This window comes from Antechinus flavipes, chromosome 3 (genome assembly GCF_016432865.1).
Source record: "Antechinus flavipes isolate AdamAnt ecotype Samford, QLD, Australia chromosome 3, AdamAnt_v2, whole genome shotgun sequence".
Lineage (NCBI taxonomy): Eukaryota > Metazoa > Chordata > Mammalia > Dasyuromorphia > Dasyuridae > Antechinus > Antechinus flavipes.
In genome coordinates, this window is record NC_067400.1 from 452,123,668 (window position 1) to 452,144,582 (window position 20,915).

A 20,915-nucleotide genomic window follows, 5' to 3' on the forward strand; every position below is an offset into this window, starting at 1 on the left:
CATTGTTTTAATTTCCATAATTATGCCTACTCTCTTTCTTTGGTACATATTCCAATTTGGTTTTCTTAAATGGTGGGAACCAGAACTGAAGTAAACTAGATCCGGATTAGTGCAAATAATGAATTCTGTTAAGTTTTTACATTATTGAAATTAACACAGCATATTTCCACAGAAGTGAGATGAGTTTGCTTATTTTTCACAATCTTAATTTTGAATGGTATGAATTAGAATATTTACGACCATTTCATGGGACTCTTTTTTTTTTTTTTAAACTAATCAGTATCTAGCAGTACTTTAGAAGTGGTCTGATCTTAGAAAGATCCTTTTGGAGTCTATGCTCCTAATCATGATATTTTAATGTCTGATCTGTTATTTTTGATTACTGTACCAGTATTAAATATTGAGTTTTTTTAAAATTTATTTTCACAAGAATTACTATCAGCCATGCCTTTCCCATCCAGTATTTAGGCAGTTGGTTTCTTGAACCCTAGTGTATAATTTATATTCATCCTTATTGAGTTTCTTTTTAGTGAATTTGGTCTGTTATTTTAACTTATTGAGATTCTTTTGGATACTGAGATTGTAATTCAGCATATACTAGCATATACCTTTCAAGTCCTGCTGTGATTAATAAGCATGCTATCCGTGCCATTTGTCTTGGTTACTTTTAATGTTGAACAGAAAACGGTCAAAACAAGATCCTAGGATACTTTGCCAGGGAACCCACTCTATTCTTGAATTACTACTCTGTAAATATGGCTGTTCATTAGTTCCTAATAAACTTGAATGGGTTATAACCAATCCATATTATTCCATCCTTCGAAAAAGAGAAATCTTTCAATATCTTCCTGAAATCCACATATATCGTATCATAATTTGCCTAATATTGTAATCCTAGTGAAGCTTGCTGGCCTACAGCTTTCAGAATCTACCTTCTTTCACCTTGGAGTATCAGGACAGTTATCCTGAAGCATCCCTTCTATTCTTCAGGGTTTTTTTTCCCCAAGCACTCAGAACATCAATTCAGGGATCCATATATTCCTCCAGTGATTAGGAACATAGTTCATCTAGATATGGTGATTTGAATTCTTTCAGTGAGTTGCAGTGTTCTTCTGTTCTTGAATGTCAATTTCTTCTATTCTTCCTAACTATTCCTGGTTCTCTATTTCCCAACCTGAAAAATCATTCTCCTTGATTAAGAAGAGAATCAAATAAGTTTTGCCTAGTTCTATTCTCTTTTTTTTATTTTTTAAATTTTTATTTAATAATTACTTTATATTGACACTCGTTTCTGTTCCAATTTTTTTCCCTCCCTCCCTCCACCCCCTCCCCTAGATGGCAAGCTTTATATGTTGGATATGTTGCAGTATATCCTAGATACAATATATGTTTGCAGAACCGAACAGTTCTCTTGTTGCATAGGGAGAATTGGATTCAGAAGGTATAAATAACCCGGGAAGAAAAACAGCCTAGTTCTATTCTCTCTTAGCTATCCATTACTATCTACTCAAAGAGTCTTTAAAATCTCTTTCTTTTGGTCTTTCTCTTTTCTCCAAAAGAGCTAACAAAGTCCATAGCATTTATGATGATTTTCAACTATTTCTAGCCTTTAAGATTAGGAATTAGGGGCTGTGCCAATTTTTCATATTTATCCCAAGTTGAGTTTCCTTTTTTAAATTTTTCATTCCATTTCTTTTTGGCCTCTTTCATTTTCAATTTTAGGTCCCAGGATCTTCTCTTTCTTGTTTCTTTCCCATGCTTTGTGTATGGAAACTGAAAGAATGAATATAAATATTTCTTTCTTCTGTGATTTTATATTCGGTGAATTGCTTGGTCTCTTAAATAAGGCTTCTATGTCTTATTTGCTATTCTCTAGGGGTATTTGACAGCTAATATAAGTGTATAAGATATATGTGCCTGGGCAGATATAGGAATTTCCCTCACCAATTTTGATTTATAAACACTGTTGATCAGAGATGTGAGTCTCTAGCCATATATATTGTCCTTGACCCTCATTAATTTTATCCCTTATCCTCATAGCTATAGTTTGCTCTAGAAATCCATATGCCCTTCTCCAATATCATCTCTTAAACCAGCTGTTCACTTTCCAAGTATTCAGCAATAGCAGTTTCAGACAGCAAGACTCAGTATAAATATAAAATAATTATTTAGGTTGTTTAATGTCAGTGTACTGCATCTTTTAAAAGCAATTATTTGGTATATGAAAGGAATGTTTGGATAGTGGGGCAGAGGTAAGAGGTAGGCAGATTTAATGGATGTATTTATTTTTTAAAGAAATCAAAGTATACAAGAATGTGAATTTTTATTCAGTGTAAATGTTTACAATATGCTGATAATTAGACGGAACAGATAAAAGACACAAATCTGGCATCAGAAAGCTATGATCAATATAAAAGGAGCATACATGGACAAATACTCCAATCAGATCAGGATTTTCTAGCATCTTTCACGATTTTCATTCTGCCTTTATCAGTATTATTAAGCCCATTGTATTCATCTCCTGAACATAAAACTATGGTTTCACAGCAAGAAAATATAACTACCTTTTGGATTTAGTGCTTGTCCTGGGTCTATATTCATGAGATTCATCCTCAATGCCATTTTGTCTCTTATACCAGTCAAACAACGTTCGCAGAATGGAAGGCAGGCAGTATTCTGAAAGGGAGCTCATTGAGCTTATTACCTACAGGAAGGAGAACAAACTATTAGCTTAAATATTCTCATATTACTGCCATCTATGAGAAACACTTCATTTTAAAAAAGCATATTCAAGTATATTTGTTGAGTAATTTTCCTTTTTTACCAATCATGTTCATTTTATGACTACATTCCTAAGAGCCCCAAACCATCAATATTAACAATTCCCTTTATGTTCTAACAAATTTTTACTTTAATAATGTTAATTACTTTGATACTAATACCACTCATTCTAGAAATTAGACTTTAATTGCAAACAGATTATTCATGAACCAACCAAAACTTGTACTGGTAAAGTTCTCAGCAAAAGAATAAACCTAACAATTGTTTATGCAAACATAAGTGTCTTCCTTTATCTTGAAAATCCCCCTTCAGTCAATGGTTTCAAAGATTTTTATTCAATTGAATTTATAGAGCATTTTTTATGTGCTAAGCACTATGTTAAATCATGAGGATACAAAATCAAAAGAAATAAAGTTTCATAAATGCTTATATCCTGTTGGTGGAAAACAATACATACACAGATAAAATAAATACAAACTAACATTTTTTTTTTTGGAGCGGACACTAATAATTGAGGATCACCCAAGACTAACCTATATTAGGAAAACAAATGCCTTTTTTTTCAATTTTAGTATCTGGCTAAGTGGCTCAGGTAAAGTAAAGTTATCCATCAATCCACAAAGACATATTAGGTCCCTAATCTGAACCAGGCACTGGTGTATTTTAGTGAGGCTTATACTTCTGTTAAGGGTTGGCAATTCAGCAAAATAGTACCATCATACAATACTGCAAAAACAACAAAACATAAGAACTTGTCTGATTCTAATTAGTACCATGTTCACCTAATAGAATGATTCTTGTTCTTTAATAGCTTAACTAACTGGTTTCACTCTAAAGTTTAGGCCTGGTTTGTGGTAACCCACAGCCTCTGCCCTTCCTTTCTCCCTGTTTTTTTTTTTTTTTTCCTTCAAATTTACACTCTGCACTCTAGGACTAAGAATACTAGAGAAGGATGTCTAAGCATGAAAGAAGAGGACTCAGTTTTAAAATTTAATAGGTGTCAAGAAGTAAGAACTTTGGTAGTAAAAATTTTTACTGACTAGGAAAAAATTGCTCTAGATTGATTCCAGGGCATGGTCCAGAGGCTGGAAAACATGATTCCCTGTCTCATTAGGTTAGGAACACAAACATGAATATAAACTATTTTTGGTTTGGCTTTTTTCTCCTTCTCTATGATAAATTACCAAAGATAATCAGCAAAGATATTAAACAACCTTTCTAACATTATATTATATAATTATATGTGATCATGATATAATATATGATTTTGATAATGTAATATATGATTATAATATAATATATATGTGTGATGTATATTATATATAAATTACATAGGACAAATATACCCAAATGGAGAAAAAAGCAACTCACCCTCTCTGATATTCATTTCTCTCATCTTTAAAATTAGGTTTTTGGATTACATGACGTTCTATGTCTAAGTCTGTGATCCTATATGATCCTTTGATCACCACCACTGATTCTACATCATCAGATCTGCCAGTTCTTTTGGATGTAAATTGTCTGGACTTGTGACTTCAAACTCATTAAGGGCAATTAGGTGCTCATATTCTCTACCTTTCTCTATATAATTAATCATTTTTGTACTCTTCTTTTTCTCTAGAGAATATTCTTCCAAGGAAGAAACAAATTGAGAGCTGAGCAGTTCCACCTTTTTCCCATTTAAGTATGAGATGTGGTAGTCTACTTTATATTTCATCTCTGGCCAAGAACCTATGTTTGGAACCATAGTAAAAAAAAATCCAAAACTCATTTTCATAAACTGTTTCTTTAATTTTAGATAGTTGTATAAATTTTTATTAGCATTTAGTTATTATTATTGTTATTATCATTATCATCATCAATGAGGAATTCACTACCAGAAATTTGCTCTTTTCTTCTGAAACCTTTGCTTTCAATAAGCAATAGTAATGAAAATATCATCTGTGTTCTTCAGGTCACCCATATTTTGCTCAAGAGTTCATAATCTATTAGCAGAGTTTTATACATTTCTTCTGGCAGTATCGTTTTATGTCCATGTGAATCACCAGACATTACTTCAAATAGTAATCAAATTCTCCTTTACTTCAGAATACATGATCTGGGAAGGCAGTAGGCCTCTCTATTGACAGTATTTCAATACTGTTGACAATACTGTCAACAAAGGAGTCCTTTACCTTGAATATATGAAAAATATTCTGCCATTTTGAAGTGCTTTTCTTTCAAAAAGTATGTCTTACAAACCATTTAAATTAATCCACAAATACTAACAAATATGAATCATGATCTCTATCCTTAAGAAATTTACAATCAAATTGAGAAGATGGAATATGAAAACAGAGCTAATCACACATTATTATTAGCTATTAATTAATAATTAATCCAATAATAATGTTTTAAGTTAATAATAATAATAGCTAACATTTATATAGTTATATAAAATGAAAGAGACAATATTTAAGAATAAGTTTTGGATTATACAAGTATGCTAATAGAGTTTAGAAAAAGGAATATTATTTTGGGCTTGGGTTTTCACAGTTGGTTTTTGTGTTGCCAAACTAGAACAAAGAACTCCAAAACAAAGTAGAAGTAAAGAACATTGTCAAGGAATTATATGATAGCGTGATAAGGTGTGAATACCTGCTAATTAAAAAGGACAAAAAATCTAAAAATAACTGTGAGAGAAACATGGAATATAGGCACTTACTCTGGGTAAAAATGGCTGCAGTGTCTAGTTTCACAGCATTTAATCTTTAATGACTGACATGGGAACTTTAAAATGAAGAAGGGGGAAACAATGAACTCTAGAACTACTTTGGGACTATGGCCCAAATGTGCCTAGTCTGTGGATTCTGTTTTATCACTATGAGATAGAAGTGAGATCTTCATTGATAAGATCCTAATTGGGAACAGTAGGATAGTACACACAGAGTTTGGAGGATGGACGACTATAGGTGATTGCAACTTGCATTGTTGGAAGAAACTCTTCAGTTACTGAGATCACAAAGCCAACTTAGTATTCCTCCCATAAGACAGGGGTAGGCATTATGGTTATATTTTAAAGAGAAAACAGAAGAATAATAAGAGCCAATGTGACTTGTTCAGTTTATGAGAACTGATGATTTTGATTCTTTTCACTATTATCTGTAATTGAACTTTTTGGGTCGTGTGTGTGTGTGTGTGTGTGTGTGTGTGTGTGTGTGTGTACATATGTGCTATTTTGTGTGGTTTATTCCTTTCAATTTAGGTTCAGTATTCTTGCATCTTCTCCCATTCACATGAAGTATGAACAAAGTAAACATTGACCATATAGAAAGTTCAATATTATTCTTTTTTATGAAGTAGCCTATTTCTGTTTGGTCATTTAAGTCTAAAATTTCCTAAAGAGCAGATTCTACTTATTCCCCACTTGTTTTTACAGAATAACCACAGACATCTGAATATCTCAAATCCGTAGTAGTGCAAAATCACACAAAAATGTTTACTTAGGAATTTCCCAATTCATTTCCTCAGAAAATATTCAGAATGCATTTTTCAATAGAAACAATGTTAAAAACATTGTTGGTTTCCCAGGTCAACCCCAAAACATCTATTTAATCCACAAAACACTTGAATATAATACTAATAGCATTATTTCAACTATGTCTACCACCTATAGCTTAATTTCTACTTGAAAATTCATTCTAAATTCCAATATATTCTAAGACAGTATTTTCCTAATCCTGTATGGCAGCAGTTCTCTTAGGAGCATCATAGGGATGATAAGTTGCCTTAGGGATGAGATAGATATCCCAGGGCACCAATATCTTATTAATGTCCTACACCTGTTCATCTGCATAGGCGAAATTACCTGTCTGGATAAATACTCCCCAGATGTTTTCAACTAACAAACAAAAGGCAGTTGATCCCATAGGGGGAGGGGCCTTGGGTCTTGAATGCTTCCTCTGCTCTATACATGAATGATTTTACAATAAAATATTCATGCATAAGCTAGGGTCTGTGTGGATGATTAAAAAAACTTTGTTGGGGTGGATTTATTAAAAAAAAACTAATGTAATGACTTCTAGGTTCAAATAAATAGTAAAAAGGAAAAAGGCTAAGAATTATCCTAAAATCTTGCTCCTCCCCATCAAAAAGACTTCTTTGATGAGAATAAAAGGATGACAGCAGCTGAATTCATAACTCCAAAACCAGAAGGAAATTACAATATTAAGAGGCTTTTGTGGAAAGATAAATTATTCCCCCCATTCCTAGTAGAACTTAGGCTGTAGGGATCAGTTAAAAAAAACAAAAAGAACAACAGCAACATGGTCCTCCTCATGTTTTGAAAGGTTTTGACAGAATTTTAAATTTTAAATCTATCTACCTACCTACCTACTACCTACTTCTGTCTGTCTGTCTGTCTCTGTCTCTAAAATAATGATCTAAAAGTTTATGCTATTGAGTTTTAGAAACTCACAAAAGCTTGGGATATAATCTACCTAAGTATTTTCAAAAACTTTATTTTTCAAGTATCCACTACTGTCACCATAAATAAAATAAAATGCTCTTTTGACACTTAGACAACTCTGAAGAAACTATTCAGTGATGTGCAGACAGTTACTTCCCTGAGGTGTTACTGTACACTTCTCTTTACGTATGTCAACACTCATCATGAAGCCTCAGCTAGAATCATTTTGGTCACCCTTAAAAAGTCACCCTTAAGTAATTCTTGGTATTGGATCTACCTGGCCTACTTTTCTTGGCAAATTTACAGAAGCTGCCTTGAGCAGGCATAAAAGGTCAACATAGAGTGGTTGTCTGTGAGCTTTAAAAAAAAAAAGTCTGTCACTGCTCTTTTTTAAGTCCAGTCAGGAAGGAAGGGTGGAATTTGCAAAAAACCTGGCTCCCTCAGCACAGGAAGGGAGGAAGGTCTAGCCACCCTGTTGGGTGCTCCACTTTTTCATTTACTGGAAGAAAAGCCAATGGTGAGATGAATTCTTGCTCTGTACTGCAGCTGGCTGAAAGAGAGTGGGCTAACAGACAAATCTGTCCTTGTTGCACTTGAATGTCATGTCCTTCCATCAGAAATGAGCTGGGGCTCATACAGCTTAAGGATATAAGGGCTGCAGAAAGCACAGAGCTGTAATCCTGGTGTGCACAGGGCCTTCCATGTACCTTATGTAAATGTTTTCTTAATATTTCTTTTGGCATAATATGTATAAATGCGCTAAATGAAACTTTTCTTCATGCTGTTACTATGACATAAATTTTTCATAAACATCTTATTCTGGCTAAATGAAAGAAGGAAAAAAATTCACACATAGCTATTTTAATAATTACTCTTAGGAGACATTCTATATTTTATATTGCTGAGGCTGATCTAATCTGAATGGTGCATTGAAATGTACTTTTAATGCAGTTCTACTGAATTTTGGTTTAATTTCCCCTCTTGCCCTGGCTATACACCCTATGGCAGGTAGCTTTCACTATTGTTGCATATGTCATGCTATTTTACATTTGGAATCTGTTCCTATAGTAAAAATATGAGTCAAAAATATAGGCTGCACAGGAAGAAGTAAATTATCTTCACCACCAGGAACATGATTATTCCTTTACAACCCATAACTTCTTTCTTGTCAAAAACTTTTACTCTAACTTTATGAATTCACATCTGGGAATATTATTTTTTGCCATGTACTTCCTGAGTAGAGGGGGAATAAATAGATTTATCAAGGAATTAGGAAAAATGAGGTTCATACAAGTAAAAGTGGAAAATAAATTATCTGAAATGAAATTGAACAGAAGTGAGCAAAAATATCAAATAAATGTTGTGGAAATCATGGGATACATATTGAGAAACTTCACAGGTCACAGTGATCTCATATTGCAACAGACACGTAAAATACTATCAAGATGTATCATTTTTTTCTCAAAAGGTTTGCCACATAGTACCCAGGAAAGATGACAATTTCCTAATATAAATACAGAGACCAAAGAGTAGATATTGAAAGGAAGTTCAATAAGATTACATCATTCATGGTAAAGCTAAAACAAGAATTTTCACATTATTTCTCCCAAAATATTCCTATTTTCTAGAAAACAATGCTCTTTCTCTACTGAACAAGATATTACTAAATGAAATTTTAAGGATGTTTAAGTATTAACTCCTGACATGGCCACAAATCAAACACTTTGGAAATACAAACTTTTATGGCACACGGAAAAACAGCAGACACAGAATTAAGTGGTCTTTGATCCTTTGTTTTTCCTTGATTGCTCAGGTACAGAGGTTAGGTAGGCAGATATAATTCCATACATTAAAAATGAAATATTCACCCAAAATGAACATAAACTGGGCAACGGAATCATAGAGTTTCAGTGTTGAAATGGATTGTAGTTACCAACTACTCTAAACTATATTAAAAACAAATCCTCATTCTAACATGAATGTCTAGAAAATAATCATGCAGTCTTGAAAAGTTCTAACAAAAGAGTTTTACTACTTCCTGAGGAAGTCCATCCTATTAAGAAGTTTTTTCCTTATGTTGAGCCTAAGTCAGGCTCTTTGAATCTTCTTCTTTTTTTTCCCTTAGTTCTGTCCACTGGAGCCTATCAGTCAAGCCTTTTCCATTTTTCATATAACAGCTTTTCAAGTACTTGAAGTTGTTTCCAGAGTCTTTACTAGGCTAAACATCATCAATTCCTTCATCCCATTCTTAAATGATACTAACCATTCTGGTTGACTTTTTTTTGGATTTACTCTAACTTATCAATAGTCTCCCAAATATGTCGTGACAAGAACTTAAGAAAATACTCCAGATGTGGTCTGACCATGGCAGAGTACAATGGACTTATCCATTCCTTATTCCTGGAAGTTGTCTGTCTTAATAAAATCCAAGGTCACATTCACTTTTGTGACTCCATGTGTTGTTGTTGTTGTTGTTGGTTTTTTTTTTGGCAAAAATACCAGGATGGTTTGCCTTTTCCTTCTCCAGCTCATTTTACAGTTGAGGAAACTAAGGTAGAGAGAAGTGAGTTGCCCAGGATCATACAGCTGGTATCTGAGGCCAGATATGAATTCCTAAAGATGAGTCTTCCTGACTCCAAACTGGATTCTTTATCCATTGTACCATCTCACTGCCTGTGCTAACTGTTAGGAATACAATTAATAAAAAGAAAGACAGTCCCTATCCTCAAAGAACTTATAATTTGGTGGAAAAGGACAACACATAAAAAAAGACAGAAGAGGAAAGGGGAAAGCCAGCAGGTTCTTGTTCCATGTAGTTGAAACCAAACAGAGTAGCAGATGTAGAATGGAGCGATCCCCAAAGTACTGTTTCCATTCTCCTTTCTTCATTCTTCCTTTATAAGGAAGGCACTGGGAGGAGTTTAGTATTCCACCCTCAAATCAGAAGAGAGGGAGACTGAGGAAAGTGGTCCCAATGAAGGCTTGAATCAGCAGCATGGTGATGAGATTGGAGGGAATGAGCTTAATCTGGGAAAGGCTTCCTGTTCCAAGAATGAAGCCAGGGAGAGCAGCCAACTCAGACTAGAAAGAGAGGGGACTGACCCCTGGAGAGGCAGTGAGATCTCTCTTTCTGAAGATTATCAAGTCACTTGCAGAGTGTGCTATGGAGAGATTCTTCTTCAGAGACTGGATTGGATCAGTAGTGTCAAATGTGTAGCCTAAACTAGACTAAAATATAACTGGGAAATGATGAACAAACTAAGTAAAAATAAATAGCAAGTTAAGATGTGATTTTCTGATTCAGTATGTGGCACACAGAGCCACTAAGTGCACAAGATCACCAGGCCTGAATTTAGGAAAACTCATCTTCCTGAGTTCAAAACCAGCCTCAGACATTTAACTCATTGTATGACTCTGGACAAGTCACTTAATCCTGTTTGCCTCAGTTTCCTCATCTGTAAAATGAGCTGGAGAAGGAAATGACAAACCACTCCAATATTTTTGCTAAGAAAATCTCAAATAGACTCATGAAGAATCAGACATGACTGAAAAAGGACTGAGCAACAACATGTGACCCACAGAGATCCTTATGTAAATTTAGTGGCCTCCCTCTTCCTATTTGAGTTTGACATCATTGTTCTATGTGGTCTTCAGCTTCCCTTCTAATTATGAGATTCTGAAAGTCTGAGCCACTGATGGTTTTTGAGGAAAGGGAGTGACATGGCCACATTTCACTGTAAGAAAGATTGTTTTGGTGGTTGTATGAAGAACCAAATGAAGTGCAGAGCAAAGGTGAATATCTGTACAAATTCTACGAACACCTTTACTACAAAGCAGCCCTCAAACTGCCTTAGCTTGATGAATTCTCTCCTCCTGAATTATTATAGCATCTAGCTGTCTACACTTTCAGTGGGCAATTAATCACATACTTCCTTGTGGCATCTCTCCTTTTGTAATCTTGAACTGTTAATTAAAGGTTCCATTGTTATTTACTCTCATGACCTTGTCTCTTGTTTCCCCAAATAGGCTAGAAGCATCTTGGGGACAGGGACTATTTTACAATTCTCTGTATCCTTCCCAACACCTGGCTCAGTGACCTTTACATAGCAGATCCTTAATAAATATTTACAGACTTGATTTGATATCAGTAACCTCATTTTATAAGCAATTCTAACAAGCTTGGTTATCTGTTTTCTCAGCCTCCAGAAGATTAGAAGCAGCAAATTAGTGATGATAGTGGGGGTTGGGTGGAGAGGAAGAAGGAAGGTGCCCTTAGAGATAGACACTTTTACAGCACTGAAAAATGATGGCTAACACTAAAGCTGAAGAAAGACCTATAAAAAACAGGCACAAAACTATAAAAATACAGCAGCCTGAGATTATTTACCACAGGGGCCAACAGCTATATAGACTTTAATAGCTCCCAAGAGCATCACAGTATTTCAACCCAGAGCAATAAATGATGTTCGTAATGATAATCCTGAGTCATCAAGAAAAGACCCGATAGTGTTGTTCGATATCTTTTAAAAAGAAAGGCAGGAAAACAGTTGTGACAATCTGAAAAATCTCCATTCTGGAGGCTCTCTGAAGAGTCATAAGGCTTATAGGTGACAGATTGTCTCTGCTCGACACATGACTCTTCCTGCCTGGCATGCCAGTCTGTGCCCATTTTCTAGAATTATTCTATTTATGCCAAAATTCATGCTAGAAATATCTAAGCCTATGTTACGGTCCATAGATTCTCACTAGCCAATCCCTGGAAGTCCCCCTGCCTCTGACACCAGAGGTAAGAAATCAAGGAGATTGTTAGAGATGCCAAAAAATTCCCTGTAAAATTCCTGGCTTTTTTCTGCATTGCTGAGTTTCATCACTGAAGAATTCAGGCCAAGGACCCAAGCATTCCACTCATGTAACTTGGAGGAGTAGAGAGACCTTGGTAGAAATCCTTCCAGTTAAGTGGGAAATGGATGGAATGCTGGACCTGAAGTCAGCAATATCTGAGTTCAAATTTGTACGTGGACATTTACTAGTTCTGTGAACCTAAGCAAGTCACTAAACCTCAATCTCCCCGAGTTTCCTCATCTATAAAATGGAGACAAGAAGGATAAAATGTGAGATATGTGAGGATAAAATGAGATATTTGTAAAGAACTTTGCAAATCTTAAAGCACTGCAAAAAGACTTAATAATGATAATATTAAAAATAAAAGTAATTAGATGTACCGGGCCTGTAAGCTATCACCTCTCATCAAAGTCATCAAAGTAACTTTTCTGTTGCAGGTTGAAGACCATCTTGTATTCATAAAGAAAAGGGCAATAAGGGTTGAATACTAGAAAAATATACCTTTAATGAAAAAAAGAATGGTAGATAATCTGAAGATATAGCTATGGGTTCAGCTCTGCTCTTGTATTTGTAAATATAATTCTGCAAATAAAGTGAGTGTATTCTAATTTATCCCTGCAGTATTTAGGTTCTGCCAACATCATAAGGCATATATGTGGCGACTGCAGAGACAATTTGATACCAATCTAAATATCTAAAAAAAATATGTTTTTTATGTTAATATGTGACAACATTGAAACAGCATGCCCACAGGTTACCAGTAACTTAAATTTTAATTTTTCAATTAATAGCCATTGATTTTTTTTCTTCCCGCCTATCCCCATTGGTAAAAAGAAACAAAGAAAGAAAAAAGGAAAAGAAAAACAAAACCATCTAACAAATATGCATAAAGTATAATGGTCTCTGGCACATACTCCATATCCCTTTTACACTAGCAAAACAAATTCCCACATTGGTCATGTCCAACTATATGTGCTGTATAAATATATAGCTATAGCTATGTATCTCTGTTTGTCTCTCTATATTTACACCTTGAGTCCACCACTTATTTTCCACCAGTTCTACTTTGAACTTCTTTGGAACTTGCATTATGCTTTTCTTCCCCAGGAAGTTTATCACTGGAAAATCTCATTATACTGCAGGACTGAATCAGCCTTGGTACTCACATCTCGTCAGAACCCACTAACCTTGGATCGGAGTCTTTAATTGGAGGGTGGAGTCCTGGGCTCTATTTAAAAAGGAGTCTCAACATAGTTTTTCTCTCCCTTTTCCACCAGTAAACTAGGTTCTGGCTGGTTCAGAATTTGCCATCAGATAACTCTCTCTTCACTTTTGGGTTTCCTTTTGTCGTCTCCTGTTAGATTGTAAACTCTTTGAGGGCAGAGACTGTCTTTGTTTTTATTTGTATTTGTATCCCCAGGGCTCAGTACAGTTCCTGGCCAATAGGAGGCACTTAATAAAAGCTTATTGACTGAGTGTCCAGAGGTGGGTAATATGCTTCATCATGGGTTCTCTGAAACGGTGATTCGTCATTGCATTGTTCAGAATCCTTAAGTGTTTCAAAGTTGTTTCTTTTTATAGCTTTGCCATCACTGTACAAATTGTTCTTGTTCTACTTTCTCCATTTGGCATCAGTTTATACAATTCTTCCCAGGCTTACCACTACCACTGACTTTATCATTGCTAAGTTCAGTGGTCTTTTCTCAGTCTTTATTTTCCTTGCTCTTTCTGCAGCATTTCATAAGCTGACCACTCCCCATTTCTTCAAATGCTTTATCTCTTCTTAGTTTCTATGACATATTATTCTTGATTTTTACAGGATTTAGTGTTGAAAGAGATTTAAGAGATCATATAATTTTCCAAGAAAATCTTGGAACCTGAGAGTTGGAAGGCAGCTCAGAGGTTATATAATCCCACCCACATGGAGAGATCTCCTTCCAAATAAAATGAGAAAACTCTATAATGTTATTATTCCAAGTTGAAGTCAAACCATTAATGCTTCTTTTTGGTCACTTAAGTCGTTCAAAATCCATAGAATTATGCTACTTATAGAGCCTATACTGTTCCATTTTATCCATGAAAATTGCATGAAAAATGTAAAATGTTTCACTGAAATATAGATAAATTTATTTATGGCTTTATACTGCTGTATAATGCAGTTTTGGAAAACATATAGAGTGTCTTGGAGATAGCATCTCTCCTCGTGGAAAAGCTAACTTTCTGGAGTCATGATTATGTGTAAAGGAAGTAAGTACTTTGAAGAGATTTTGGAGTGTGCATAGAACATTCATTCTGTAACTGATTCCACTCTGATGGCCATAGGGTAAATAGGAAGCTTACTGATTGACAATAAAGATAAAATCCCTTAGATGGTTACTACCACCTCTCTCTCACCTTATTATTTTTCTGTTCAGTGTTGGATTCCACTGATAGCAGAATTCCAAAGATAAGTCCCTCATAAGGTCATCAGGCCATGAGAAACAGGCCTCTATCCTAATCTTCTGTGTTTGCTAATTTTTCATTATTTTTTCATTCTAGCTGATGAGAGTGGAATTTTCAACCTCGTAAATTTTTTAAAATCAGGAGATGTGTCTGAGGAATCTGAGAGTTTTGTTTTGAGTTTTGTTGATTAGCATCCTTACTCAGAGGAACAGAGAGTGACTTTAGGGAGTGACCTTATAAAGCCAAGCCAACAGAAGCTGAGATGAGCACTCATCTGTCAGCAATACCATATCTTTCACTTGGTGGGACTAATATCATAATAAGAACAGAATTAAATTTAGAGTCTATGACCCCCAGAGACTGAGGTGATATAAGAAAGGGTATATCTGAGGTTTTGGAAGGGAAATGTTTATACTTTAATTTTTACTATAATCTTCAAAATAAATATATTATTTTAAAATCTAATTGATATTAAGAAATTAAATGGAACTAGCAGAGCTGAATGGTGTAATGGATAGTGTGCCAATCCTGGAATCAGGAAGATATTTTACTGAGTTCAAATCTGGCCCCAGGCATTTACTAGCTGTGTAATACTGGGTAAGTCATTTAATCCTATTTAAAACTGTTTGCCTCAGTTTCTGCATCTATAAAATGAGCTGGAGAAGGAAATGGTAAACCATTCTAGTATCTCTGCCTAGAAAACCCCAGGAGGTCATGAAGAGTTGGATAAAACTGAAATGACTGAACAACAATAAAAATGCTAATAACAGGTCCTGCTATATAGTTATTATACAGCAGAGATACTGGGTCCTTGAGCTGATAGCAATATGTAATTGGGAACTATTTAACAAAATAAATAAAATGCTAAAAAACAGAGATAATATTAATTTGTGGTTTTCTAAGTTACCATGTGCTCACTGGGATCGTTATATATCATATATCCTGTTTTTATTTGAATTTGTCACTATTGCCTAGACCCTGAGAAATATTTGGATGCCTGGGTCTGAGAGAGTAATGAGACCTGGATTTACCTGTCTAATGATCCTATCAAAAAAGGAATCAGAACAATCTATTATCATACATTCTTTTGTTCTTAATACTTGTGTTGGAATCTTTTGTTTTTACATCACATTTGTGATGCTATCAAGGTGCTATCACCTTGCTATCAAAGGTGCTATCAAAATCGTTCCATCCTTATTTTAGGTCTTATACATTTATTGGTAAGAACATATCTCAAACAAGTAATCACTAATTGGACTTGAACTAGGTGTGAAAGATCATTAAATGTCTTCAGATAAAATGAGGTGATGTTTAAACATAAACCTTCTAGAGAGTTCTGCTCTAACAGACTGAGAGATCTAATTAGTTTATTGGTCCTGCATAAAGCATCAAGTTAGATAGGATCAAAAAATGCCAGAAATTGGTCAGAGAATAGTTTTCTAACAGTCCGTTGAAGAGAAACCACAGGAGTGTGATGGGGGTCAAGTGAAAAAGAAGCACAAATTTCAGCCTTAGGAGCTTTAAAAGGTTCACAGGATTTGGGACTATCTATCTCCCCACTGGTACTTTCAGATAAATTGACAGCAGTGTTTGCATTTGGAGCCACAGACAGATTAGATATTTACTGAAATGTAGTGACATCCCATAAATGCAGAAAAGGACTTCTAACAACAAGGAACTATGAATTATCCCTTTGCCATATGTTTCCAAAGCTTGAGTCCACTTTATCCTGGAAGTTAAATGTACTTGTGGGAAAATATATTGCAGACTTTTGAAGGGGAGGTCTTGTATCAACTGTTCTTTCCACTTCAGTAAATACCTCTTTAAAAAAAAAAAACAAAAAAAACTAAGCAAGACAAAACAAACAACTCTTCTCTCTGCTTCCGTTCCCTCCCCCCCAACCAGCGCCCCAGCCAAAATCCCAACTCCTTAAGGCTGGCTAATTGAAATCTGGTCATTTCAATTGGTAATCTTGGGTGATATGGTGTGTGTGTGTGTGTGTGTGTGTGTGTGTGTGTGTGTGTGTGTGTGTGTATGTGTGTGTGTGTGTGTGTGTGTGTGTTTGTGAAACCAGTAAGGGCTTGAGCCAATTGCCTTACAAAATTACCTCCAATTTCTCAGGAATACCCCCAGAACTGTGCTTCTGTAAGTAGGAAATGTGATAAGAATCTTTAGAGCAAAGTTATTTAAACTTTGGATTGCAATCCCATATAGGGTCTCACAACTGAAGGTGTGGGTTGTGAAAAATTTGACAATAGTAAAAGGTATCAAATATTCTTCCAAGATTTAATTCTTTATGTAAAAATAAGCAAGTACATTCATTTCATTGGTATGTAAATTTGCTTTTGTCTTTAATAAATGGTAAAATTATGTAAATACCAAAGAATTGTTTTAAAATAAATTTCTTCATGATTAATAAGTCACAATAAATAGTAAATGAGTAAATATTTTATTTGTATAACTATTTTATATACCTAAATACCCAGGGTTGCATAAAAATTTCTTGTGGGAAAAGGGGTCATGAGTGGAAAACTTTAAGAAATTTTGTATTAGAGTTCAATGTGTGTGTGTATATATATATATATATGTGTGTGTATATATTCATTTTCAAATTTCCAATTCTCCTATTCAGCAAACTTCTCCTTATAACAAAGATTAATGATGATTATCACATTATAATATTGTTTGAGGTGTCAAAATTTTATTCATCCTTCACTCCTACTTTTTTCATTATTTCCCTTGAGATACTAAACTTTCAAATGAATTTTAGAGAAATGAATTTTCTCATTATTTTGTTCACCTATATAAAAGTAGCCACTTTGATAGTTTTTTCTTTTCTTAGATCTGTACAATATTGTAAACAAAAGGAAAAATAGAGAGCTGAACAAAGTATTGTAGGAGTTGAGTTTGAACAATATGATGTCTTATTAATGGAAATATTAAAAATCATAATACTCTCAACATCATGTGGTTCTAAAAAAGCAAATCAAATTTGCCCCAAAAACCCAAGGTAAACTTGTAACAGAGAAGAAATAAAAATAATTATTAGAATAATACTAAAAAGAATTGCATCTATATCAGATTGCTTGCTGTCTTGGCGGGGGGGAAGAGGAAGAAAAATTTGGAACACAAGTTTTGAAAAGATGAATGGTAAAAATTATCTTTGCATGTATTTAGAAAAATAAAATACTATCAAAAAAGGATAACATTAGATCTAATTATATACACTTAAAACTCCAAGAAAGTAGATGTTACCTAAAAAAATACAAAATAATCATATTAATAAAACACACTAGAGATCTCAAATAGCTCAGTTAGAAAATGAAATTGAACAAGTCATTAAGGAATTGCCCCTTTCTCCCAAACCCCTAAAAAAATCCTGGTTCAAAAAGATTTATAGGTGAAATCTATCAAATATTTTAAAAGCAGTTAATATTTATGCTTCATAAATTCTCAATAATTAAAAAAGAAACAGTTGACCAAAAATTGTTGGGGTTATAATACCTAACCTAGTGAGAAAAAAAGCAGAAAAATAGAACAATAGGCCTATATTACCAATTTATATCAATGCAAAAATTTAAATAAAATTAAAGCAAAAAAGACTAAAACAACATTATAAAAATTATTTACTCTGGCCAAGTTATCTTTTATCTAGCCATGTGTTATCTTTTCTCTAATCATGCAGAGTATATGGTTATTTCATATTTAGCTGCTGCTGTTATTTGGCAGCTGCTTAGAGGCTTGTTTATAAAGTGTGTACTTGGTGATTTTGAATATTTTTAAGATTTGACACATTGCTGGATGAGGAGTCAGACTGATTTGGACTCAAATCTCACCCCAAACAGTTCCTATTTTATTATCTAATCTTTTAGATACTAATCTTTTAGAACTTAATCTTTTAGAACCTCAGTTCCCTTGTCTGCAAAATGGAATAATAATACTTGAATTATAGTTCTCCTAAGGTTGTTATAAGTAAAATCTAAATAAATGTGAATTGCTATTATTTTTCAAAATAAGAATCCAGGTTATCTGCTTTCTACAGTTGTTCTTTTTAATGTGTTTTTCTCTTGTTTTTAGTCTTTTAATTATTTCTGATTTTGATATGAACAAACTGTCATTTATCACCGATCAATAACAAATAACAAAAATAATGATAGCTAACATTGGATAATTCTTTATAGTTTACTTAGCAATTTACACATGTTATCTCCTTTGATCTTTAAAACAATCCTTAGAAGAAGCTGCTATTATTAATCCCTGTTTTACCAATAAGGGAATAATGCTGAAAGAGGTTGGACTAGTCTAGGAACAGAGAGTAAGAATCTGAGCCAGGATTCAAATAGTTCTTCCTGATTCTAAATTCAGTTCTATATCCACCTATCCAAATTTCTTTTGCTTTTCTTGGTAGATGTAATGCCTGAATGCTTATATATGTTATGAGTATCAATTATTTTTTGAATATCAGATATTAGTTTTCATAATGTATTTTAAGATACTATTGACATGCTGATATTAAACAATAACATTTATGGAACATTTTAAAATTTGCTAATTTCTCTCTCATTTAGTTGAAAAGAATTTATTAAGCACCTATTATGTGCCAAGCACTGTACTGGCCAAGAGAAAAACAAAGAAAAAAGTAAAATAGTCAAACTGTTTACTCTAACTGGAAGAGACAACATATTCATATATATAGGTATACATAAAATAGATACAAGATCATTTTTGGGGGAAGTTATTCATTATGAGGGTCAAGATGTCAGAGTTGTAGAGACAAGGAAAAGCTTCATATAGATAATAATGTCTCAGCCTTAAAGGAAACCAGAGATTTTTAGAAGTGGAAGTAAGGAGGACATTCATTCTAGTAATGGAGACAGATAGATGATCTGGAGACTAGCTATTAACTATTCACCTAGACCAGCATTTGTTTATTTATTTTTGATAACTTCTTAGTGAGTAATTTTATATTAAATGAGTTTATTATGATGTTTAAGACCTCTAGGATATATCTGATTAATATGATTTATTTCATATTTTTGCAGATAATTATTTCCTTTAAGTTCTCAGGTTTGAAAGTGTATAATCGTGTCTAATTTAGTCTAATGATTATTTTCTTTCTTCTTTGAATTTACCATGTTCATTTGAAACAAAATCAGGTTAGCTCAGAGTTTAATAATTTTTCTGGTGTTTTCTAAGAATAAGTTTTTAGTTTTGTTTGTAATTTTTGTAATTTATTTTCTATTTTATCTATTTCCCTCTCATTTTCAAAATTTCTTCTTTTGTGCTTCTTTTATATTTGTTAATTTGTTAGTGAAAGATAAAAACTATGATCCATTTTGTCTTTTGAACAAACATATAGTTAATATGATACAAGCCAAGCCAACTGTTTTAGCATAATAGATGTTCCAAGTGATGATCAGAAAGGAAGGAAGATTGGTTATGAAGTAAGACAGAAAACATTAATGAAAAACCTAAGTGGCTAATCGTCCTTAAAATACCCAAAAGACAAGAGACACCAGACTTTTTCTTAATGGAGATTTTTTTGGGAAAACAAAACAAAAAATGGTTAAAAACATTTCCAACTAGAGAGGATTTAGAGGGACTATGAATGACATCAGAGGAAAGAGGGCACAGACTGATGAAACTGTGGATCCATGAAAGTATTAAGTATTAACTTTCTCTGTTAACCTGATAATAGATATGATCAAAAATGTTTTTTAAAAATAAGCCTACTTATCTTCTTCAGTTCTTGCACAATACAAAAGTTTAACATATATTCAGACATTAAATAAGTTCATTATCTTCCTTTTAATTTGTTCTTCAACCTTTCTTAGTTCTGGCATTCACAGATTTTGGGCTTAAATTCTTTGAGGATCTAACCTGTGTATATCTCCAGATTTTCTAGATTTTCTGCTCTGGAAATGAGAAAATTGGTTAGATACCATATTTCAATGCTGTTCATAGAAACCCATTATTAGGATTACTAAATGGGCAGGTTTTTTTTTTTTTTTAAAGAAATATATTGGGGTAGCTTGTTATTACAGTGGATAGAGCACCAGTCCTGAAGTCAGGAGGACCTGAATTCAATTCTGACCTCAGACACTTAACTTGTCCTAGCTGTGTGACCCTGGCAAGTCACTTAACTCCAATTGCCTCAGCAAATACACACACACACACACACACACACACACACACACACACACGAATAATACACAATACATTGCTACTTACTTGATCAAACTGAGGGTCTTCTCCTCGCTGAAGAGATTTTGTCAATGGCTTTTCCTAAAAAACAAAACAGATAAAAGTTATGATTAGGAATTATAATATTTTATAATAATAAAGTCTGCATTGTTGCTGAGCACATGTAAATTACCGCAAGAGAAAAAGAAGGGAGAGAACG

The 20,915-nt window shown here is 33.8% G+C and overlaps 1 protein-coding gene across 7 annotated transcripts in view; it reads right to left on the reverse strand.

Moving 5' to 3' along the window:
* Positions 1-20,915, reverse strand: part of FRY (FRY microtubule binding protein) — a 514,411-nt gene that overhangs the window by 184,081 nt on the left and 309,415 nt on the right. For all 7 annotated transcript variants that reach the window (XM_051986496.1, XM_051986491.1, XM_051986495.1 and 4 more), the window contains 2 exons: positions 20,744-20,797; positions 2,565-2,704 (listed from right to left, as the gene is read on the reverse strand). In XM_051986496.1, the coding sequence (XP_051842456.1) occupies positions 2,565-2,704; positions 20,744-20,797 (194 nt within the window). The remainder of the gene's footprint in view (positions 1-2,564; positions 2,705-20,743; positions 20,798-20,915) is intronic.